Source organism: Erythrolamprus reginae, chromosome 2 (genome assembly GCF_031021105.1).
Source record: "Erythrolamprus reginae isolate rEryReg1 chromosome 2, rEryReg1.hap1, whole genome shotgun sequence".
NCBI classification, from domain to species: domain Eukaryota; kingdom Metazoa; phylum Chordata; class Lepidosauria; order Squamata; family Dipsadidae; genus Erythrolamprus; species Erythrolamprus reginae.
The window spans coordinates 81,719,245-81,744,471 of record NC_091951.1 but is presented as its reverse complement, the minus strand read 5'-3'; the positions used below and the strand labels follow the sequence as shown (position 1 = coordinate 81,744,471).

At 39.8% G+C, this 25,227-nt stretch overlaps 1 protein-coding gene across 1 annotated transcript in view; it reads left to right on the top strand.

The window, feature by feature from the left end:
- CACNA2D3 (calcium voltage-gated channel auxiliary subunit alpha2delta 3) overlaps window positions 1-25,227 on the top strand; it is a 700,147-nt gene that overhangs the window by 481,160 nt on the left and 193,760 nt on the right. Inside the window, exons 12-13 of the mRNA XM_070738505.1 lie at window positions 1,223-1,301; window positions 13,132-13,265. Coding sequence (XP_070594606.1) covers window positions 1,223-1,301; window positions 13,132-13,265 — 213 coding nt within the window. The remainder of the gene's footprint in view (window positions 1-1,222; window positions 1,302-13,131; window positions 13,266-25,227) is intronic.

Genomic DNA, 25,227 nt, shown 5'->3' with positions numbered 1-25,227 from the left:
ATGTGGGGATGCAAATGAATTGTCACATGCAGGAAAGGCATGTTGGAGGACAGGAAGAGTCAGGGAGTCTCCTTCAAGGTGAAAGTCCAGAGCAGAAGTGGTTATTGCGGTTGGAAATCTTTTGCCCAATGTAGCTATCACTGCTGAATGTATGCATACAGTAGTTGCACTTGTTAGGCTGAAGTGACTAGGATGTCTTTGCCTTCTATACTGGAGGGGGGGGGATATGACTCTGTTGTTCACTCCATTTTGTAAAATCAAGATGATTTGGCTCACCAGTTCTTTTCATTTTTCCAAATGGGTTTAGGACAGTGTTTCCCAATCTTGGCAACTTGAAGATATCTGGACTTCAACTCCCAGAAATCCTCAGCCAGCAAATGCTGTCTGGGGAATTCTGGGATTTGAAGTCCAAATATCTTCAAGTTGCCAAGGTTGGGAAACACTGGTTTAGGACACTTGCTTTTTTAAATTTTTTATTAAAACTGCATGGAAAAAGTAAAACAAAATAATCAACTCAGGTAACATAATTGTGTCTTGTGGTGGTTTTCCTGATTTCCTTGTAAAGTTAGAAGGCTCTGGTTGAATACTCTTGAGTATTTTCCCAAGTAAATGATTGTCGGGGATAAGTAGCAACAACAAAAATATGTCATTTTCAATGAACTGAAATAGTTCTAACCTGAATTTTCCCTGGACTGCAAATTGAACTTTATGTTTCCAACTATTTTCCCATGTAATTGGGAGTGGAGGAATTAAGCGTTGACTTTATAAATCTCTCACAAACATTCAGTGCTGAATAGCTCTTTTGGTTGAAATAATTTATCATTATTGTGGGAAATCTGCACTACTGCATCAGAGAGATAGAAGCTTTTCCAGTAGTTTACCTCATGTGTCCACATATACAGTAGACTTTTGTGATAGAGCAGTCATTAACTGCAAACTTGGGATCAGAGCGAAGTACTACATTTTCAATCATGTGATTTCACATTAAATTTCCAAAATGACACCTTTTCATTTTACATTTGCTTATCATTCTAGAAAATGGCGTGTGTCCAAAATCTGTAGGTGTGTAAAATTATTGCTCATTCAGTGGAGAAGAAAATTCCAATAGAATGTGTTTGCAATTCGTCGGTATTTTTATCTATAACCTGCTTAATACAAAGTTTATATAAAGTGTTTTCTGTAAATGAAGTTTTATTATAATAATACCCAATTATATTTTTAGGTTCGCATTTTCACCTACCTGATAGGAAGAGAAGCTGCCTTTGCAGATAATCTCAAATGGATGGCTTGTGCCAACAAAGGTGGGTTTCAAGTCTATGCAAAATATTATTATTATTATTATTATTATTATTATTATTATTATTATTATTATTGTTATTATTGTTATTATTGTTATTATTGTTGTTATTGTTGTTATTATTGTTATTGTTATTATAATATTTTATAATATTTTATTATAATATTAATATTATTATTAATATTATAATAAAATATTATTATTTATTTTTATTATTATTTAGATTTATTATTTATTATTATTATTTATTAGATTTATTTATTAGATATGTTTATCCTTTCTCTCAATAGTGGGTTTCAAAAAAATTTTTTACTACCCGTTCTGTGGCCATGGCTTGTTGAGCGTGGTGTGGCTTGGTGGGTGTGGCTTGGTGGGTGTGGCTTGGTGGGCATGGCAGGAGAAGGATACTGTAAAATCCTCATTTCCTCCTAATCAGCTGGGACTCAGGAGGCACAGAATAGATGGGAGGAAGGCCAGTCAGAGGTGATATTTACATATTTATATTTAGTTCTCCAAATTATTCAAAGTTTCCGCTACCAGTTCTCTGAACTACACAAAATTTCCACTACTGGTTCTCCAGAACTGGTCAGAACCTACTGAAACCCACCTCTGCCCTCTGCTCTGATTAGTTCTTCTTGGACCTTTAATGACCTGGAAAAATGCATCTGAGTCCTTGTTATGATTTAATAGATTGACACATGGCCTCTGTTAATTGGAAACATAATTGCTTTGTAAAATACAATATCACGTGATTGCAGCACATAGCGGTAGTAGTCCCAGTTGCCATGGTTATGCAAGAAATGTGGGTTGTTAAGCAAGAATCTTCTGTAACTATGGTTTCCTGTTGACTTTCCCATTGACTTTGTTTATAAAATATCATATAACTGTGACTTGCTGCAATGTCAAAATCAGGAGTCAGGCACAAGTGCCTCGGCTGCAATTATATGGCTGCAGAAATTGTACAATGGCCAAATTTTCAAGGACAAGTAACTTTGGAACCAGGTTTTTTATCCCAGTCCAATTAACTCTGTAATCACAATATTATGCGGGATCACTGTTTCTTTCTGTATAGGAAAAATAAAATCATTGCAAGCATTTCAGTAAAATGCAACTATTTTAATCAACATACCATATTATTCAGAGTATAACATGCACCGGATTATAAGACGCACATTAAATTGGGGGAGGAAAACAAGGCCTCTGTCTCTCAATAATTTGCCAAACAGCAAATTGCAAACAGTACAGATAATATACACTATTTGCTGTGTATTTCTATGCATGTGTGTCTGACCCATAGAAATAACAAAGAATTGGAGAAAATGCACATTATGCCAGTATATTAATGCAAGAAAGTTTTCTTAAATGTAGTCACATTAACTTCTTCCATTTATTTAAATAGGTCTACTCCAAACATGGTGAAGTCAGGGTTTAACTCAGTTGCCTTAATCTTAATACTAAACAGGACACTGTTACATTTCAGATTATACTTTTACAGATCTTTCAATTTGATCAGGCTTTCTGGAAGTATAGTTATTCCCTGCTATTTAAAAGAAGATACAATAGCACTCTTCAGATCAAGATTTTATTTTAAAAAGCTTCTTCATATTGTTAAGTTGTCTAGAACAGTGTTTCCCAACCTTTTTTGAGCTGCGGCACATTATTCATATTTTCAAAATCCTGGGGAACACTGAACGGGGGGGGCGGGGGGCAGGGGGGCTAAAGAAAAGTTTGGACAAAAAAAATATCTCTTCCTCCATTTCACTCTATTTCTCCCTCCCTCTTTCTCTCTCTTCCTTCCTTCCCTTCTTTCTCTCTCTCTCCATCCCTCTTTCTTTCTTTCTTCCTCTCTTTTTTGCTCTCTTTCTCTCTCCCTCCTTCCCTCCCTCTATGTCTTTCTCTCTCCCTTGCTCTCTCTCTGCCTCTCTTGCTATCTCTCTTTCATTCTCTCTCTTTCTCTCTCTTTCTGTCTCTCTTGCTATGTCTCTTTCTCTCTCTCTCTCTTTCTCTCTCTCTCTCTCTGTCTCTCTTGCTATCTCTTTGTCTCTCTCTCTCTCTTGCTATCTCTTTCTCTCTCTCTTGCTATCTCTTTCTTTTTTTCTCTCTCTCTTGCTATGTCTCTCTTTCTCTCTCTCTCTGTCTCCCTCCCTCTTTCCTTTCTATCTCTCCCTCTTTCCTCCCTCCTCTTTCCTTTCTATCTCTTTTCTTTCTATCTCTCCCTCCCTCTTTCCTCCCTCCCTCTTTCCTTTCTATCTCTCCCTCCCTCTTTCCTTTCTATCTTTCTCTCCGTCCCTCAGCGGTGGCAAAGAAGAAGGAAGGCAGGCTGCAGAGGGCACCGAGGACAAGAGTGCTCGCTCGCTCCCTCGCCCTCTGACTTCCCTCCCTCGCTGCTGAAGGGACGAGCGTGGGTCCGCTGCAAGAAGGGTTTTTTTGCTTTTTTTCCCCTTCCCCCGCCTCACGGGAGAGAGTGAGAGAGAGAAAGAGCAGCGCCCTGTCGGTTCCGAGCGCAGCCAGGGAAAGCGGCCTCTAGCCAAGTGCGAACTGCGGGATGCAGCAAAGGACTCCTTGTCAACCAAAAAAGGGTGGGGGTGGCAAAGGCAAAGCCTGGGAGGCGGGGAAGGGAAGAGCGGGAGACCCCCAGACAGAATGGCTGAGGGGAAGGAAAGACGGAAGGAGGGAGGGATTGAGAAGTGAAGCCAGGGAGGGCTGAGAGAAAAGGGGAGCGGCGCGAGAGAGAGAGGGGCGGGGCATGGCCGGCATTCCCGAAACGGATGGAGAAAGCCCTCTCTCGCAGCGAAAGCGCTCCCAGCCAGGGGGCTGCGAGAGAGGGCTGGGAGCGCTTTCGTTCCGAGGAGCTGAAGCTGCAGCCGCAGCCGCCGCGAGAGAAGTCGCGCCCCAAGGCAGGGGGCGGTGGCGGAGGAGAGGGGGCAGATCGGGCGGGGAGCTCGCGGCACACCTGCATGTGTCTCGCGGCACACCAGTGTGCCGCGGCACACCGGTTGGGAAACGCTGGTCTAGAACAATAATAAAGCAGTCTTAAAAAAATAAGTCTAATAATTTGAACATTTTATAGATGTTTATTGTTATTGACTTACCTCCTGGCAGTTTCAATCGTCCAACATTGCCAGCAATACACCTCCAGCAATTTGCCTCCTTGCAGCTAGTTTCACTTTCAGTTTTAGCACATGGCCTGCCTGTGCTGAATCAGCTGTGTGTAGGGAGGCAATCAATTCAATTACTTGTGCTAATCAGGCTCTGCACTGTTTGCTGCAAAGAGATAAATTGCCTGGAGGCAGAGGCCAGAGGGTGGAAGGGCTGGGTGGGGCTACATTCAGTGTATAAGACACACCCAGGTTTTCATCCTCTATTGGGAGTATAAGGGTGCGTCTTATACTCTGAAAAATATCGTAATGCATTTAGTGTCCAAGAAAAATGGAGTTGTTCTATCAACCTCATCCAATTGTCATTACTCCCACTAACTTTCTAGATTTAATGAAAAATACTGGGTTTTGTCTTGCAATGTATGCCACTTTGATTCTGCTGCCTAAAAATATAAGCTAATATGAACTCTGCAAGATTGCCATTCTATGTATGTTTATCTCGGAATAAATTACTCTGCCACCAATATTTCTCAACCTCAGAAGCTTTAAGATGTCTGGATTTCAAATCATAGAATTCTGTAAGCAGCATTGTCCCTTGGAAATTCTGAGAGTTGGATTCCATGCATTTTAAAATTGCTGAGATTGAGAAACACTGAAATAAACATCCATATGATTATGTGCTGGATAGATTCTGGTGATCCCAGATATTTGGAAGCAGAATTGGTATATAGGAGAAAAAAGCAGGGATATATTATGTTTGGTGCCAATTCTACAGAGCAGCTTGCCAAATAAAATCTTCCCTAAGCAACTAAAGACAGTTGATAAAACCGTTTCTCCTAGGTGGTTGAGTGGATAAAATTTCTAAGTGTTTAGAACATAATTTATATCCTAATGTTAGTTGATAATTTTGTTTGTCTTTTGCCTATATTGAATAATGTAAATATTCAATTTTGGCAGCTTTCTTGTTTAAAATTGAATAATGTAGCATTGCCAAATGCAAACATCCCCTGTAATAATTGTGACCACAAGAAAATAACAGCCTGAGTATCAACTCACTCCTAAATATAAAATGAAAATTATGGTCTCTGTCCCACAAAGGCATTGTTTGTGGCTCTGAACTATAGGAAAGGAGAGATAAGTAATATAAAATAATTAAATGAAATTTTGGAAGGAAGGAAGTTCTTGATTTACATAGAGAAACCAAAGAATCCTACTAAGGCAAAAATAGATTTTTGCATATTAAAAAGAAAAAGCAAGTGTGACATGAGAGATGTTTTCTTTTCTTGGTTGTTCTCATTTTAGATATAGACACACATGCATTGTCTGATGTACTTAATTTTGCAAATTGAACTGTCTGAATATTTCCTGCAAAGAGCTAATAGGTGAAAATTGTCTAGCTGATTTATCAGGTTTTACTGTAGCTTTGGGGGTTTCTAGTTGATTTTAAAATAATAGGAAATTCTTGACCATGTGTGTTTGATCTAGTTCATTTTTTTGTTTCTAAAGATTGTGAGCCATAACAAATCCAGTGTTACATAGAACTCATCAGGGAACACTAAAGCAGATGTATCTCTTGTTAAAAATGAAAGAACTGTGATTCCAAAATCCATAATACGGCGCCATGATGTAAAAATAATAAAAATGCTTCGCTTATTCTGCAGTTCCATTATATGTGTACTTATGTATATGTGCACGCCACATGATATTTAAATGACTCGTTGGAAGTATATGCATTTAGTTATGCATTACTGCATTAACCAGTCTTGGTGCCCATCTGATGGAAATTATCCTGTTTAAAGATTTGTCTTAATCAACTAATATTGCACACTAGGATTTAGACTTAGTCACTGTACAAGAATCCTTTGAAGCAAGTTTTTCAAAGGCCGTTTAGTTAATTCCAAAGCATGTTCACTTTTCAGACAGTGCATTACCCATGCTTGATAGAGATCTAAGGACATCTGTTCATGAAAAGGCACTTCCTTTCATAATGGTTGATTTCAAAAGTCTTGCCCAATCACTAGTCATATATTATTGGTCACCACGCCAAAATATCATATATTGTTCTATCATTTTTTAGTCTTGGAATGCAGTTTGTTTTTGTTTCTTATTTTTAATTATCTCACTGTAAAAGACCCATATGAAGCTTTGAAAATTAAAATTTAATTATAATGGGAAGAAATTGGAAATACAGTAATACCCCGGTTATTGCATCCCCGACCATTGCGAACAGGGTAATTTGCGATTTTTCAACCCGGAAGTCAAAACACCATCTGCGCATGTGTGCCCTTTTTTTTCTATGGGCACGCATGCGTAGATGGCGCCCGGCAGATCAGCTGCTGGGCGGCTTCCCTGGGTCTTCCCCCTCTTGCTGGCGGGAGGGCGAGCAGCGGGCATCAACAAGGAGTTTCCCCACCGCCCACGCAAACTCCTCGCTGCCGCCCGCCCTTCGCCCGCCCACGCCGTTCATTCTCGCCGCTTTCGAGCTGAGTCCTGAAGCGAATTCGCTCCGGGACTCAGCTCGAAAGCGGCGACAGCCAGCGCGGAGAAGCCGTTCGCTGGCGCTGGCTGTCGGCGCTTTGGAGCTGAGTCCCGGAGCGAATTCGCTCCGGGACTCAGCTCGAAAGCGGCGACAGCCAGCGCGGAGAAGCCGTTCGCTGGCGTTGGCTGTCGGCGCTTTTGAGCTGAGTCCCGGAGCGAATTCGCTCCGGGACTCAGCTCGAAAGCGCCGACAGCCAGCGCAGAGAAGCCGTTCGCTGGCGCTGGCTGTCGGCGCTTTTGAGCTGAGTCCCGGAGCGAATTCGCTCCGGGACTCAGCTCGAAAGCGGCGACAGCCAGCGCGGAGAAGCCGTTCGCTGGCGCTGGCTGTCGGCGCTTTTGAGCTGAGTCCCGGAGCGAATTCGCTCCGGGACTCAGCTCTAAAGCGGCGACAGCCAGCGCGGAGAAGCCGTTCGCTGGCGCTGGCTGTCGGCGCTTTTGAGCTGAGTCCCAGAGCGAATTCGCTCCGGGACTCAGCTCAAAAGCGCCGACAGCCAGCGCGGAGAAGCCGTTCGCTGGCGCTGGCTGTCGGCGCTTTTGAGCTGAGTCCCGGAGCGAATTCGCTCCGGGACTCAGCTCGAAAGCGCCGACAGCCAGCGCGGCGCGGCTGTTATAAAATGTCGCCGCCGGCATGGGGGGCTTGCCAGCACCCCCCGGACCCCCAACCCGGGTTTGGGGGGCTGCTAGGAAGCCCCCCATGCCGGCGGTGACATTTTAAAACAGCCACGCCGCCCCCAATCTTCGGCTCCTCGCTAGCGCTGCGGGAGTAAAAACACCATCTGCACATGCGCAGATGGTGTTTTTACTTCCGCAGCGCTACTTCGTGAAAACCCGCTCGTTGCGGGGGGTCCTGCAACGGAACCCTCGCAACGAGCGGGGGATCACTGTATATCAGAAGGTTACTAATTTACTACTTTCTTAGTAGAAGAAAATCTTTGACCCAGCAAAATCCTTTAGCTTGGGATTTTGCATGCAGTGCTTTTTGGCACTTCCTCAACTACATCTTTTGAGTGCCTCCAGATAATTTTTTTCTACCTGGGATTCAGTGGCATCTATAATAAGATCCACTATCATCACTACCTCACATACTCCTTGCATACTTCATCCCAAAATGTGATACCAATATGTAAATTGAAGCATTTGCTTAATGAAGTCATGCACCTTTTATCACTTGCATGCCTGCTCCCAATGACTATCTGGTGTTTATCTTGTATCTAACAGATTAAGTAGCATTGTAGTATAGTAACAATTAAACAGATGAGCCGTGTGAATTGGACCAGAGTGAAATGAAACTTCTCCTTGTCCAGCTATCCAAAATCTTTTGTGCGGCCTCCCAAAAGGTGCTTGAAAATTGATTTTTTTTTTTAAGATGACAAAACTAAGTTGGAATATGACAAAATTACCAAAAACATTGAATTAGGAATTATATTAGCTGTATTTAAATACTGTAATTTAAATTCAATTCAATTAAATTTAAATTAAATAGCATGTGTAGCTCTAAAAAAGTATATACCCCATTTGATTAAGTTTTTGTCTTCTACTTTTCTAGTTTAAGAAGAAAATTATTTTTTAAAAAATATTTGCCAAATTTAATCCCCACCCCCCTTGGTTATCTAAGAAAACTACATTTTGTTCCTGGCTCTATATCCATGTAGATATGAATTATTTCTTTTGATGTGTTAAAAAACAAAAGTACATGTTTCCAATACTGTGTTTGTGTGTGTGTGTTTGTGTGTGTGTATGTGTGTATGTGTGAATAAACCAGCATCTTCTAAAATTGCTTTATTAACACATAGGCAACACTTACCTGAAGAAGAAGCTGGCATCCTTCTTGGGACATCAGTTGAACTGATATCTTTGGATTCTCTACAATGTAGCATTTTCTAGCATTTTTTTTCTCACTCATGGAATTATATTTTTAAGAGGTTACCCTAATCAATTACAGCATTGCTAAATACAGGGATGTTTGGGGGAGTGAAGGAGTAACAAAAAAAAGACCCAACAGGGCCTGGCAGCATTGGACTGCAGAATCAGAGAAGAAGTGGAATACGCTTTTAATACCTGCATAGATGGATAAGTCAAACCATGTAGCTGTCACAGAGGCCACTGACCCCAATAACGGTTTTCCTTATGGTGATTTTCCCCTGGAAGCACCTAGCAGGGGTGAAAGATTTGTACAAGATTTCCAAGTAAGTGGATTGTAGGGTACAAAGTTTTTTACTCCAGAACTAGATCGCTAGAAATTTACTCCATGCTGTATGAGACATCCACCTCCCATCTTGTCCCCAACTTTCCAGAACTGTAAAAAGTAGGGCATATCTTGAGGGAGTGTGAGCTTAATGAGGCAGAGTGACAACCCATTTGAAATACATTAAAACAGTCAAGATCCCAACACTGCTGTAGAATAGCTAATGAACTTACAGTGATCTCCCCAATAGCCTGGAGGAGAATGAGCCTAGAGGGAGAAGAAATTGCAGATATTTCCAGTTCCGTCCAATGTTCAATAAAGTTTTGCAGAGGTTCAGAATACCACATTTGAAGGGAATAGATTAGCAGTCAAATACAACTGAAAATTTGCCAGCTGTAAAAATAAAGGCAGACTATATAATGTTTTAGCTTGGCACAAACAAAAGAACCACTATTAAGTGTATCTTTTTTTTAAAAGTGTACCTCACTGCAGTCATTTGGCAGACCTGTTTTACTGACATTAGTTTGTCTAATTATGGATTATGTATCAAGAGTAGAATAGGACAGAACTGAATAGAATAGAATATAATTTTTTATTAGCCAAGTGTGATTGGACACACAAGGAATTTGTCTTTGGTGCATATGCTCTCAGTGTACATAAAAGAAAAAGATACATTTGTCAAGAAGCATGAGGTACAACACAACTTAATGATTATCATAGGGGTCAAATAAGCAGTGAGGAAACAATCTTAATAAAAATCTTAATACAAGCAACTAGTTACCGTCATACAGTGATAAGTTTGATGAAATGGGTGATACGAATGATGAGAAAAAACTAGTAGAAATAGTAGTGCAGATTTAGTAAATAGTTTGACAATGTTGAGGGAATTATTTGTTTAGCAGAGTGATGGCATTCAAGAAAGAAACTGTTCTTGTGTCTAGATGTCTTGGTGTGCAGTACTCAATAGCAATGTTTTGAGGGCAGGAGTTGAAACAGTTTATGTCCAGGATGTGAGGGGTCAGTAAATATTTTCACAGCCCTCTTTTTGACTCGTGCAGTATACAGGTCCTCAATGGAAGGCAGGTTGGCAGCAATTGTTTTTTCTGCATTTTTGATAACTCAGGGAAGGGGGCTCAGAAAAATGCATCAGTTATACATCTCCACCCCATGTCCAGTCAACGAAGCAGTGGAAGTGTTGTGCCAGTGCCTGGAGGCTGTTGGGGCCTGGATGGGTGTCAACAAACTCAAACTCAACCCAGGCAAGACGGAGTGGCTGTGGGTCTTGCCTCCCAAGGACAATTCCATCTGTCCGTCCATTACCCTGGGGGGGGGAACTACTGACCCCCTCAGAGAGGGTTCGCAACTTGGGCGTCCTCCTCGATCCACAGCTGACATTGGAACATCATCTTTCTGCTGTGGCGAGGAGGGCGTTTGCCCAGGTTTGCCTGGTGCACCAGTTGGGCCCTATTTGGACAGGGAGTCATTGCTCACAGTCACTCATGCCCTCATCACCTCGAGGTTCGATTACTACAACACTCTCTACATGGGGCTACCTCTGAATAGTGTTCGGAAACTTCAGATCGTGCAGAACGCAGCCACGAGAGCCATCGTGGGGCTTCCAAGATTCGCCCACGTTTCTTCAACACTCCATGGCTTGAATTGGCTGCCGATTAGTTTCTGGTCACAATTCAAAGTGTTGGTTATGACCTTTAAAGCCCTACATGGCAATGGACCAGATTACCTCCAGAACCGCCTGCTACCGCACGAATCCCAGCAACTGATAAGGTCCCACAGAGTTGGCCTTCTCCAGGTCCCATTGACTAAACAATGTCGTTTGGCGGGCCCCAGGGGAAGAGCCTTCTCTGTGGCGGCCCCGGCCCTCTGGAACTAACTCCCCCCAGAGATTAGAACTGCCCCCACCCTCCCTGTCTTTCGTAAACTATTCAAGACTCATTTATACCGCCAGGCATGGGGGAGTTGAGATAGCTCTTCCCCCTACGCCATTACAAGTTATGCATGGTATGTTTGTGTGTATGTTTGGTTTTATAATAGGGGTTTTTAGTTGTTTTTATTATTGGATTGTACATGTTGTGTTTATTATTGTTGTTAGCCGCCCCAAGTCTGCAGAGAGGGGCGGCATACAAATCCAATAAATTATTATTATTAATTATTATCAGGTCACCAGTCTGGAAATAAATTAATTTTGACAAGTGGTCTTTTGATGTATTATTGCTGGTAGTGTCTCATCCTGACAACTATAACATGTTGTGTATAGGGTGACCTGTGAGTTGAGTTTGGGAAGTATGGAACAAAACTCAACAGCCAAATTTGTCTCTGAAAGAACCCAAAGAAGCATCATAATACACAGAAGCATTGCCACTGCCAGAAAAAAAATGTCTGTATGAAATACAAAATGTATAATCCTATATAGCTTAGGTTTAAGTTATTTAAGAAAGCAATTCTCTCCATCTGATTCTCTGATTTCCCTTTAAATAAGTGACTTTAAAAAGATTTATCTGACTCTGAGCTGAGAAGATGTCTCCATTTTTTGCTGTGTGCTTCCTGCTGAGTTGAGGGTCTATTATTGGCTTTTTAAAAGACCTTAAAAATGAATTCTGAAAACAGGAGATGAATGCCACCTGAGAAAAAGCAGCTATTTGAATTTTTGACCCTATTTGAAAAATGTAGATACAGTAACTTTTAAGCTGTGTTGTATGATTCCTAAGTTTGAGCTTTAGATTTTCAGGAAATTCAGACAATTGGTTCTATGGCAAAAAACTAAACTTTGGAAATGAATAAAATGCTTGAATCTGCAAAAAGACACAGATTCCATGATGCTTTTAAATTGGATGTTTTGCCCTGCATGCAACCGGACCAGATTACTTACGGGACCGTATTCTGCCTCATACATCCCATACATTTGCCTCCTGATTAGCAGCCAGTCAGGTCCCACAGAGTCAGCCTTCTCCAGATCCTGTCAGCTAGACAATGCCGTCTGGCAAAGCCTAGGGGAAGAACCTTCTTTGTGGCGGCTCCAGCCCTATGGAAGGAGAGATCCGCACTGTCCCCACTGTCCCTGCATGCCGGCAGGTTTGGGGCCACTGAAACTTTAATATCTTGCCCTGGCCAATGAATGAATGTATGATGTATGATGTATGAATGCGTTAAACAAATTTTTAACTATAGGGATTTTTAGATTGTAATTTTACTCTCAGGAAAAGGGCAGCATAGAAAATGAATGAATGAATGAAGAAACTTTAAGTAATGTGAAGAATAAAGCAAATTTCCCTTATTCTCGATATATCAAGTCATCATAAAATAAATCATGGATTGTTTTCCAATAGTTCATGACGCCCTGAGGAATGAAGTGTGTGTTTATGTGGATGTGTACTAGGACTTCATGCTGCCATGGATGAGGTTCTTGTGTGGATAATTGGACTATGCAGGAAAGAGATTATAACACTTTGGTAGATGAAGTTCTTGCATGGACTATGTAAGAAATACATTAAAGCTCTCTGCTGGGAAGCACTCAAACTCTGATTCAGGTATAGAATGTAAGAGATAGAATTTGATAAAGCTGAAAATATCACTCTCATATTTGTGATATATGGCAGTTGCAAAGGTTGTAGAGTAAAAGTTAATAGAACTCTGCCATAAGCATTTATCTTTAAGAACAAACTCCCTCCCTTTTTTACTTTCTCCTGAGGCTGAAAAAAAATGACTTGGAACTGAAGGGAAAAAACATTCAGGACAGCTGTGCAATGGTGTAGAACACTCAGAGGAATGGAGCCGTTCTGGACTGACATATCATTTCACAGACTAGTGCTTTCACAAATTAAAACTTGACAGGGCTTCTTCCTTGGTCAATTTTTTCCCTCTTTAGATTTCTCCCCTACATACAGCCCGTTCCTTTTAACACCGAGGGAAAAGATATTTATAACTTTTATGTGTATTTCTCATTTGATTATGTCTGAATGGCCACATTTTTTCTCTCTCTGCTCCAATATATCCAGGGTTTTTCACTCAGATCTCTACTCTAGCTGATGTGCAAGAAAATGTTATGGAATATCTCCATGTACTCAGTCGACCTAAAGTGATTGATCAAGAACATGATGTAGTATGGACTGAAGCCTATGTCGACAGTACTGTAAGTCTGCAAGAGGCAATGTTTGATAAATCCTGTTTATAGGCAAAGTATCAAATAATTTTGCTCCAGTGTTGTAATACATTTTCTGCTCTTTTTTTTTTAAAGTGAGGGTTATGCAAATGCTGCTAATATTTACATATGTTAAATGAGCTTAATTCTGCAGCTGCAGCACTTGATGGAAAGGCTTTCATTTTAAATAAATGTTAAATCCCCTGTACCAGAGGCTATTAAAGCTTCCATGTTGCCCAACAAACACGCAGAGGAAGTATATGTGGTGTCTACTGGTTTTTCAATTATATACAATTCTATAGGGCAAATATCAGGATCATGTTTGTTATGATATAAAGCAAAAATTGGTGACTGGTTAATTGCTGACAAGGATATAAGAATCCTTTGAGAGTCTTCTAATCTACAGATTTTATGCAAGAACAAATAATGTAATGAGTTCAGAGTCAAGGAAGATTTGATGAATGTTTGAAAGCACCAGAATTGTGTACAGCCAGTAAAAATGAAATGGTTCAAAATGAACTGGACCTTAAATTTCATATTCCCTAACATAATTAGCTTTGGCCAGGGAGTAGAAGAGTGGAAATGAATCCTTCATTTATAAGAGAGTGAGAGGACATAAAACTGTCACTCTGAGGCCTGGCCTCAAAAGGTTGTCTGAAAAAAATGGGAGGAAGTACCCTGAGCTCTTGAAAGAAAATAGCATATAAATAAAACAAATACATAAACAAACCAATCCTGACTGAAAATGTTGTATGGGTAACAGAAAAATGAATAACTGAATGTAAAAGCTAAAAGTGCAAGAAATGGGGGTGGGCAGAGTAAAAGCAAAATAGGAAAGAATGAAAAATAGATACAAGTCGGTAGCTTCTAATGTTCTTTTTACAGCAGTTATAAGTAAGTATAATTTTATCTTTTGCTCTGTAGTTACACCACAACTCTTTTCCTTCTTTAATCTTTCCTATCTAATCATCAAATTATCATCAGATTATTTTTTCTATTTTATGCACAAAAAAAATAAATCCACAGGGGTTTCCAGTCAGCAATAAACACAGATAGTGACATTATTCTGATCAAAAAGTCTATCCACCTCAGTATGTTCCATCAATTTAATCAACCATTCTTCCATTTTGGATAGTGCCGAATCTTTTTTTTTTATGTTTGTGGAAGCTAATAATAATCATGCTGCAGATATTACCGTATATAGAAAAATGAAGTTCCATTACTTTTTTTCCAAGTATGGTATTTGTCTATCATTCTATAATCACCTTTTAATCTTTAAGCATCTCTGTTTCTGAAGTACTCATTAACTCTGTTGAACCACATTCAACACAGTCTTGCCCTTTTTTTCATTTAACTCACTCTTCCTTCAAATATTAATTTTTAGTTTGATCTTCTATCATTATTTATATATGGGTAGATCTCAATATATTTCCAATTTGTCATCTACATTTGTTTTTAGTCCATATTTATTTAGCACATTTTCAATCCTGACTTTATCTTTTCTTTTTTTAATCATACTTTTAGTGATTCATTCCAATGAGATTCCTGATATACAAAACTCTCACTTCCGTTTAACGAAATGGAGGGGGAAAAAACCCCACTCATTTTCACAACCTTTTGCGCTCCTTCTTACATTTGTTCTTCACAATAGATCACATAGTACCCATTTTATTACTATGAACATTTTTAGTCTTACAAATATTCTATGTTTGTCTTACCTTTAGCAAATATTTTACTAAGGGCTTTAATTTATTTAACATTTTTCCCTTTGTCTTTACTTTCACTTTTTCTTTTTAGAAGGGTATCATGAATGCACACAAAATCAGATTAGATGCCTAAACTTCACACGTCTTAACTTTATGCTATAGCATTATATCAGTTGAGAGCATGTTAATCTGATCTATCTGTACAGAGGTGACCAAATGAGCTCTCAGAATTTAAATCCATTAAAATGTGAACAGTTTATCAAATGGTTTTTAATTTGCTTCTTGAGTTCTTAAAATTTGGAATTCAAGTCACCCTTCCTTATTTCTTGTCTGTCTCACGGAGAAGGAAAAATAAATGATTTCTCTGACCCTCTACTGTTTATTGAACTTTATTGACAGATAATCTAATCTTTTTCTTGCTGGAGAATTCATCCCAAATTGGTTATTGACTCTCTAGTGGATAATTATTGAACATTTGGTGAAGATGAAAAGAAAATAAGTGTTATCTCTTCAGCAACAAATGAACATGCTCCATTATGTTTTCTAGGGAGTTTGTAAGAGTGAGTCAGAAGCAGGCCCTTGTAGTATATTCTAGGACACGTAAGTTTTATATAGAGGCAAAATCATTCATTCATTTTCTGTGTACTGCCAGGGAAAAAAGGAAGAAAATATTGGTATCTACCAGTAATTTGAGGAGAGAAAGCAACAAGTTCATCGAGAAGAGCCTGTGTGGCCTTTTTGACATCTTATGATCCTCTGCAATATGTTGCACTGCTTAGGGGGAAAGAAAGTTATTTTATTTACCACTTGTTATTTTGATTTTCTAAAGTAGTTGACATTCTGCTGTGTTCATAATTTCTTACCCTCTGGTACATCCCTCAAGTGATAAGGACTCTCTGTCTTCTGAGGCTCTGAAAAGCCCTTTTAGACCTTTGTCCCATGACTATGGTTAATGTATTCTGAGGGATGTGCTGACATGCTGAAATGTTTGTTTTTAATTAGGGCTGTCTTGCTTCATTGTATGCTTGTAATTGTTATTTAATGTTTGTAATTGTTTCAATTTCTATTATATTTTGTAAATAATAAATATAAATATTAGCTACATAGTAACTATGAAATCTGAGTAATGTAGAAATGAGCAGCATCATAACGTAACTTTCTTACAAGTCTCTTTCCTTACAATGTAATTTCTCTAACAATTTTGGTACTTTATTTGCCCACCTGAAAAACATTATTTTCCAAGTAGCCTTGGAATTTTGATGAGCTCACTTATCATCTGTTCCGCTGAAATGTTTGCTGCCGCCATCAATAACTGCTTACAACCTCAAATTTTGTGCAAAGCTGGAAGAGAGCTGATAATTTTTTTAAATTCTGTTTTATTGCGCCTCTCATTCTTGCTTGATTTAAAGCACCATGAGTGCTATTTTCTGGTCTGGGAGCTGAGTAGTTAGTTGTGTGAAATGATTACTGCATATCAGCCATCCTGGTTTCTGGCTGTTTATCATGTGAATAAAGCAACTGGCAGTAGAAGTCTAGCTGGAAGAAGATCCATTTAGCATTTTGAACTCAAATGCTTAAAGAAACTTAAATTGCTTAAAGAAACTATTTTTAACCCCTTGTTGTTTCCAGGTTTTTCTTTCCCCTTTCTACTCCGTATGAGAAACACTTTGTTATGATTTTTATTAAAGATGTTCACAAAAATGGTAAACAAAATTAAGCACGTTGAAGTCCTAGTGATTCTAATGAATTTAAATTTAATATTACTTAGTTTTCTCTAAAATATACCTGTGATATGAACAGACAACTTAAGGTCAATTATATTTATGGTAGATATGTATAATAAAGTATAAAACTACAATAATTGAAAATCCAGAAATGCAATATTTTGGACAACTCTTAAGATGCTGCTATTGTTTTTATAAACAAACTGATAACAGCTACAGATCCACACTCCATAGTAAAATGATAAGTGTTCTCCACATTATGTACTTTCTTAGAAGCATCCACCATTCACAAACCCAAAGTTTAACAGTGAGTATTATGGAACTGGACTATCCCACAAGTGGATTCTGCAAGTGAACTTCACTAATTTAAATTATTTCCATTCAGATTTGCAAATGAAATTATATAATACAAACCAAGTTTCATGCATATACAAATTACTTATGCATGATAAACTTCATTGTTGTTGTTGTTGTTGTTGTTATTATTATTATTATTATTATTATTATTATTATTATTATTAGCAATACAACACAGCAAATGAGATCACTATGCTGGATTTTGTATTTCATCACCAGTCGGGCGCTTCCCAAGCACCTAGGACTGAGTGATGTAGCGGCGAATTCTGTGTACTGATCCCAGTAAAGGGCCTTTTGCAATTGACAGATGGAGATTTTGTCAATTCTGATGGTTTTCAAATGTCCGCTGAGATCCTTTGGCACTGTGTCCAGCATGCCAAGTATCACTGAGACCACTTTCACTGGCTCATGCCAGAGTCGTTGCAGCTCGATTTTTAGATATTCGTATTTCACTAATTTCTCTAGCTGCTTCTCCTCAATTCTGCTGTCTCCTGGGATTGCAATGTCGATGATCCATACTTTCTTTTTCTCCACAATGTCTGGTGTGTTATGCTTTAGAATTTGGTCAGTCTGAAGTCGGAAGTCCCACAATATAATCTTATATGCAAGATACTAAAAGAGAAACATTAGGATAGGGGACAAAAGGCACTTATGGTGCACTTATGCACGCCCCTTACTGACCTCTTAGGAATCGGGAGAGGTCAACAGTGGATAATCTAAGAGTAAAGTATTGGGAGTTAGGTGATGATACTACCAAGTCTGGTAGTGAATTCTATGCATCAACTACTTGGTTACTAAATTCGTATTTCATGCAGTCGAGTTTAGAGCAGTTTACTTTAAGTTTGTATCTGTTGTGTCCTCGTGTGTTGTTGTGGTTGAAGCTGAAATATTCATTGACAGGAAGGACATTGTAACAGATGATTTTATGAGCTGTGCTTAAGTCGTGTTTAAGACGACGTAGTTCTAAGCTTTCTAAAGCTAGGATTGTAAGTCTAGTTGCATAGGGTTTTCTGTTGCGAGTAGAGGAGTGGAGGGCTCTTGTAATAAAGTGTCTCTGGAAATTTTCTAGAGAGTTTATGTCTGAATTGCAGTGTGGGTTCCAGACAGATGAGCTGTATTCAAGGATTGGTGTGGCGAAAGTTTTGTATGATCTGGTTAGTAGTGTGAGGTTACCGGAGCAGACGCTACGTAAGATTAGGTTAACAACTCTTGAAGCCTTTTTGGCGATGTTGTTGCAGTGGGCTTTGGCACTTAGGTCATTTGATATGAGTATTCCAAGGTCTTTTATGCAGTGAGGGTGGTCTGCAAGGTCTTGTTTATTCAGCCTGTATTTGGTGTTCTGATTCTTTTTGCCAATGTGTAGGATAGAGCATTTTTGGGTTGAGATTTGGAGTTGCCAGATGTTTGACCATTCAGACACAAAGTCAAGGTCTTTTGGAGAGTAGCTGTGTTATCCGTGGTGTTGAAAGGTTTTACATCATCGGTGAAGAGAACACAGTTGTCTTCTTCTGTTACCTGCCTTTATGTTGCAGAGAATTAAAAAGGATCAACTCTGAGATGCATTCCCCACTTTCATGCCTTTTTTTTACTAGGTTTCTTTTATCAGACCATTATCTATACCAGTGATTTTCAACCTTTTTTGAGCCGCGGCACATTTTTTACATTTACAAAATTCTGGGGCACACCACCAACCAAAATGACACAAATCTAATAAATAAATAAATAAATAAATAAATACATACATACATACATACATACATACATACATACATACATAAATAACCCCCTCATATATACAATCCCATGTAACATCCCCTTATAAATACCTGTACAGTCAATCATCAATCATCCCTCCTGAAATTTATACCACTGTCTCATTTCTGGGTACTTCTCCTGTCTTTCCCCCTTTTCTCTCTCATGTTTCTCATTTCTCTCTCTTCCTCCCTTTTTCCCTCATTCCTTCTCTCCCTCCCTTTCTCTCTCTTTCCTTTCTCTCTATCCTTTCTATCTCTCACTTGTTCTTTCTCTCCCTCCCTTTCTGTCTCTTTCCTTTCTCTCATTCCCTCTTTGTCTCCTGGGGCTGACTGCGCCTGCCCTCCACCCCCCACCGCGGAGGGAAAGCATTTGGCATCGGCACTGCCAACCCCCCTTCCACGAGCAACAAAAGTCTCAGCGACGGAGCCAAAAGGCAAACGGCGCGATCCGTCACTTAGGCTTTTGCTGCTCCTGGAGGGGGGGGAGGATTTTCTCCTCCCCACCTCCCCGGCAGCCAAACGTCGCTGAGGCTTTGGGCCTTCCCCTCCATGAGCAGCAAAAGCCTCAGCGACAGAGCCGAAAGGCAAACGGCGTGCCCCGTCGCTGAGGCTCTTGCTGCTCGTAGAGGGGTGGCGCTGATGCTCCCTTTTGCCGCCCCCATCTCCCCGCGACCGCCTGGGGCAGCTGCAGCCGGCACGCTCCCTCTCCCACCGCCAGTGCCCTCTCGCCGGGCCCAAAGGACACTTGCCGCCGACGCCAGGAAACTCCAGCTGGGCGGGGCGCTGCCGGTGCCTCCGAGCTCCCACTCGCAGCTGTCCCCCGGCTCCTGCCTGATGCCGCTGTTTCTGGTGCTCTCCTGCTGGGCCCCAAAGAAGGAAGGCAGGAAAAAGGAGGCATGAAGAATCAAGCTCTCCTTTTTCCCACCTTCCTTCTTTGGGGCCCAGCAGGAGAGCACCAGAAACCGCGGCAACGGGCAGGAACTGGGGGACAGCTGCGAGTGGGAGCTCGGAGGCACCGGCAGCGCCCCGCCTAGCTGGAGCTTCCCTAGGAGCTTGGCGGCACACCTGACTGTGTCTCGCGGCACACTAGTGTGCCACGGCACACCGGTTGGGAAACGCTGATCTATACTGCAGTTGTTCCTCCTCACTCTCACACTTATTCTCATAGCCCATTTCACCTCTTCTTAGAAAGCACCCTATTATTTAGAGGAACAATCCTTTTATTCAAGCATCTCTTTGGGAATTTTTGTTTCAAATGCTGTCATTTTCAGAGTTCCAATTAACATCTGAGAAATAAATCAGAGTTCAATTCCTAGGAATTCTTCCAAGTTCCAATTTATTAACAGAGTCATGTTGTCACACACTGTAGTCACCCCAGTACTGACGATCATACAGTCCACCCCAGGTTAAGGTTCATCCATCATTCCCACCCACCCCCAAGGTCATCACATGGACCAATCCTGTATCTGCACATCCACGAACCTCCTCCTACTTCCGCTGGTCCTGGACAAAAGATGACCTTGGAGTTTCAAGAAAGGAATTTCCTATGATTAGTATTTTTCCCCCTCATGCAACCATCCCTCCCAATTCCCACAATACTAATTTGTAGTAGGCCAAAGTCTCTAATTCAACAATAGTTTCGGCCTGGCAGTCATCTCCATACAAGTTGTCATTCTCTCTCCAAGTTCTCTTCATGCATTATAGAAAGAGAATCAGTGATTTATTTTTTCAGTAATCCTGGGGGGATGAAAGGGGAGCAGAGGTTCACATTTTCTTTTTACTTTTCTTGGGTCTGTTCTTTTACCATTTCCCTTATTTTTCCTCTTGTAATTCTCTACATTTGAACATCTGAACCTAGTTCTCTACAACTAGGTTTCATCATCTTTATCCTTATGTTATTTTGTATATGCCTTGTAAATGAGTTCATGTTAAATGCATATTTTTTCAATTGTATTTTCAAATATTAGTGTTTGACCTCAAATTCAGCTTATATTTATTGAAAGTTACTAAGTCGTCTTTCCATATTATATATCAAAATATATTATTCTCAATTAAATTGATGTATTAATTTATAATATATTGAGATGATACAGTATGGCAATACAAACAGATCCAGTCTAATAAGGTGTTGGCTTAGCATGTACTGTTTGCTCTTTTTATATTATCAATTGCAATACAATTCAAAATAACTATCTATTTACTTACTCTACCATTTATGCTGACTATTTACAAATACTGGGAGAGTATGCTAGTTCCAGGACAAAAACACCAGGTCCTTAGTGAAGATTGGACTTAATCCCTGGATAGTTCAATGGATTTGCAGCTGGCTGAAGCGTAGACATCAGAGAGTTATTGTTAATGGCGAGTATTCCGAGCAGAGTCAGGTTACAAGCGGTGTGCCACAAGGATCTGTTCTGGGTCCTATTTTTTTTAATATATTTGTGAGTGACATAGGGGAAGGTTTGGTAGGGAAGGTTTGCCTATTTGCCGATGACTCTAAAGTGTGCAATAGGGTTGATATTCCTGGAGGCGTCTGTAATATGGTAAATGATTTAGCTTTACTAGATAAATGGTCTAAGCAATGGAAACTGCAGTTTAATGTTTCCAAATGTAAAATAATGCACTTGGGGAAAAGGAATCCTCAATCTGAGTATTGTATTGGCAGTTCAGTGTTGGCAAATACTTCAAAAGAAAAGGATTTAGAGGTAGTGATTTCTGACAGTCTCAAAATGGGTAAACAGTGCAGTCAGGCGGTAGGGAAAGCAAGTAGGATTCTTGGCTGCATAGCTAGAGGTATAACAAGCAGGAAGAGGGAGATTATGATCCCACTATATAGAATGCTGGTGAGACCACATTTGGAATACTGTGTTCAGTTCTGGAGACCTCACCTACAAAAAGATATTGACAAAATTGAACGGGTCCAAAGACGGGCTACAAGAATGGTGGAAGGTCTTAAGCATAAAACGTATCAGGAAAGACTTAATGAACTCAATCTGTATAGTCTGGAGGACAGAAGGAAAAGGGGGGACATGATCGAAACATTTAAATATATTAAAGGGTTAAATAAGGTCCAGGAGGGAAGTGTTTTTAATAGGAAAGTGAACACAAGAACAAGGGGACACAATCTGAAGTTAGTTGGGGGAAAGATCAAAAGCAACATGAGAAAATATTATTTTACTGAAAGAGTAGTAGATCCTTGGAACAAACTTCCAGCAGATGTGGTAGATAAATCCACAGTAACTGAATTTAAACATGCCTGGGATAAACATATATCCATCCTAAGATAAAATACAGAAAATAGTATAAGGGCAGACTAGATGGTCCATGAGGTCTTTTTCTGCCGTCAGAAATCAGAAATGATACAGTATTGAGCAGTTTTGTTCTCAGATTTGCAGCTGATAGAAATTATCCTGGATTTTTAAAAACACCCTTTATATTCTGAAGATTTAGATGCTTCACAAGCATCTCACTAAATTAACTGACAAGATCCCAGTAAGTAATTTCACTATGACAGAAAGTAATTCTCATAGACAGACAGTCCTAAGAGTACTTGGATATTGATGAGGATTAAATTAAATGTAATTTGGAGGAAAAAAGTTTTCAGTTTGGTTTTTTAAAAAATCAATAAAAAGCGTGTGAATAAAAAGTTAGAATAAATTCTGATATAGTATTATTGATCTTAAAATTATTGTAAGGTAACAAGCCAAATCCCCATTGGTAGAGATTTCTTCTGGTAAATTAGCTCACCTGGAAGCCATCACAATATATTCCTGAATTATTTGCCAGTCTGCTACCTGCAACCAAAAGATGCAAATATGTGATACAGATTTTCACATAATTCTAGCTTATGCTCCTTAATTTTTGTATGAATTTTCTGCCACTGTATTTCAAGTTTATTTAATATTTTTTAACAAGTGAATTTATATAGTATTAAAATATGTAAGATTTGTGAATTTTTATACTATCTCTCAGGTCAAATTTGCTTTAAACTACAGTATCATATTTGGTCATACTTTGCTTTTGCTTTGCACTTTCCATTTGTGAAATACATTTTTATTTAAATTTCATTGTTTTCTCCTCCTTTTTATTCCTTTTTTTTCCAACTTCAGATTTGAATGTAGAATGTAGAAAAGCCTTGTAAATATTCGTTTGTAGAGAAGCTTTGTAAATATATTGTTTACTGACAAGGAAATCTTGACTAACCTGACATCTATGACTGTAGGTATTATTTTCTAACATAAGTTGGTTGCATGAACTCAATGCTACGCTTTAAATTTTATATCTGTTACATTAACTTTGGCTAATATCATCCTCAGATGATTTTTGAAATAAACTGGCTAACATATTTTTCCACAGAAGATACTATTTTGGAAGCCATGATAGTTTTCAAATCACTTTTGCTCACTTCTGTTATGAGAGTGTTCTTTCAGTTCAAACTTACCGTGTTTCCCCGATAGTAAGACCATGTCTTACTTTCTTTTTACCCCCAAAAGCCCCCCTATGTCTTACTATCGGGGTATGTCTTACATTGGAAAAAGTTTTGCATCTCTACTTTGGGTCGCGTGCTTATGCTTGTGTTTAAAGGGAAAGAACTTAGTATTGCTATCGGAATTCTCTCGACGGGGAAGGAGGCTGAACCGCAGATATAACGTTGGGAAGAAGGTGCAAGGAATCGCGTGGGGGGGGGATAGCGGCGGTGGTTTGGATTAAGCGATCGTAATCCCCCAAAAGGATGAACTCCAGCCTCGGAAGGCCGATGGCTACGAAATTAAGGCTTTTCTTTGAGAGAGAGAGAGAGAGAGTGGGGGATAGTTGTCGTCGGAGCGCTAAAGACCAGGGCAGAGAAAGCGAGAGCTGCATGCGGGAGAAGCAGATGAGGAATCAGGCAAGCCGAATGGGAATCCCTCCCCTGCCCTCCCTCGCTCCATTCCCCGCCAGCAACTCCTCCGCAAACCCACCTCTACATCCTCGCTCTGCAAGTGCCGAGACAGGCGGACCACATTGCAAAGGGCTGCCTCTCCTGCCGCCGCTGCTATTGCTAATGCCCGGGGCTGTAAGCAAAACCCGGACCGGACTCACACAGAACAGGCTCCCATTCGGCTTGCCTGATTCCTCCTCCGCTTCTCCCGCATGCAGCTCGCGCTTTCTCTGCCCTGGTCTTTAGCGCTCCGACGACGACTATCCCCCACTCTCTCTCTCTCGAGGGAAATCCTTTGTGCCTTGCGGCCGAGCTCTCCCACCTGCTCGGCGGGTCATCGGGCTCCCCCCCCCCCCGCAATACCGTGTTTCCCCGAAAGTAAGACATATGTCTTACTTTCGGGGTATGGCTAATATTAGCCGACCCCCCTGAAACCCCCCATATGTCTTACAATCGGGGGGGTCTTACTATCGGGGAAACACGGTATTTCTTGCCATTGTTTCTTGGGCCTGCTGATTCTTTGATGTCATTTTTTTTAGACAGTGATTAGCTGTGGTGGTATGCTATATGGCTATTTCTAAAAAGATTAGAGGTCAAATAAAACAGCTTGAATAGTGATTTATAACATTTTCAAATATTTTCCAAAGTTGGGGAAAATAAAAGTATGTACTTTTTCCAGCTCTACTCTGTATGCTATCTGGTCTTGCTGATAGTCACATTCTGTGCTCAAGAAATAGCTGGCAATATTTAAATTCCATGCTGCTGGGGACTATATTAACCTCTGCAAACTTCTCACCCAGAACATGTCAGCGTGGAGGCAAAGACTGTTATTGCACTTACTGGTCTGTGTATGCATGCATTTTTTAATTCATTCATTCAATTTGTAAGACCATCTATTTCACCAAGGGTCTCTGGACAGTGAACTAAACTAAACTAATTGTAATTTGGATGCCTAATGGCATTACTAAATTAGGGTGAAAACAGTGCAAGGAAAAAAACCCTGCTTCTTACTCTGAGATATTAGTGAGTAATCTGAGAAGTTTACAAATAAACACCTCCACTAAATATTATGAATGTTAAGTTGAGTATCTTCAAAGTTGTTTGAAGATAGACAGATACACAGTAACACACACATACATACTTGCACACTTTGTTATATTACACAGAAATTGCAGTAATTTTTAATTAAATTTTATAACAAAATTAGAATTAATCTGGTTATAGTTATGAATTATTACATAGCGATTATACAGAGTAAAAGTGTTTGACTGAAAATCTTTAAGGTAAAATTAGATATTCTAATATGCTTATTTATATAAATGTGATTTTTATTTTTTCCTAATTTTATAATGACTTTATATCTCTTTTAATAGTTTTTTCCTTTGTTTTATTTTTATTGTATCAAAATAAATCCATTTTTTAAATGGTTGAACAGCACTTATCTTGTTTCCCTTGCAAATTAGAAAATTAATATTTGAATAGTAGTAAACAACG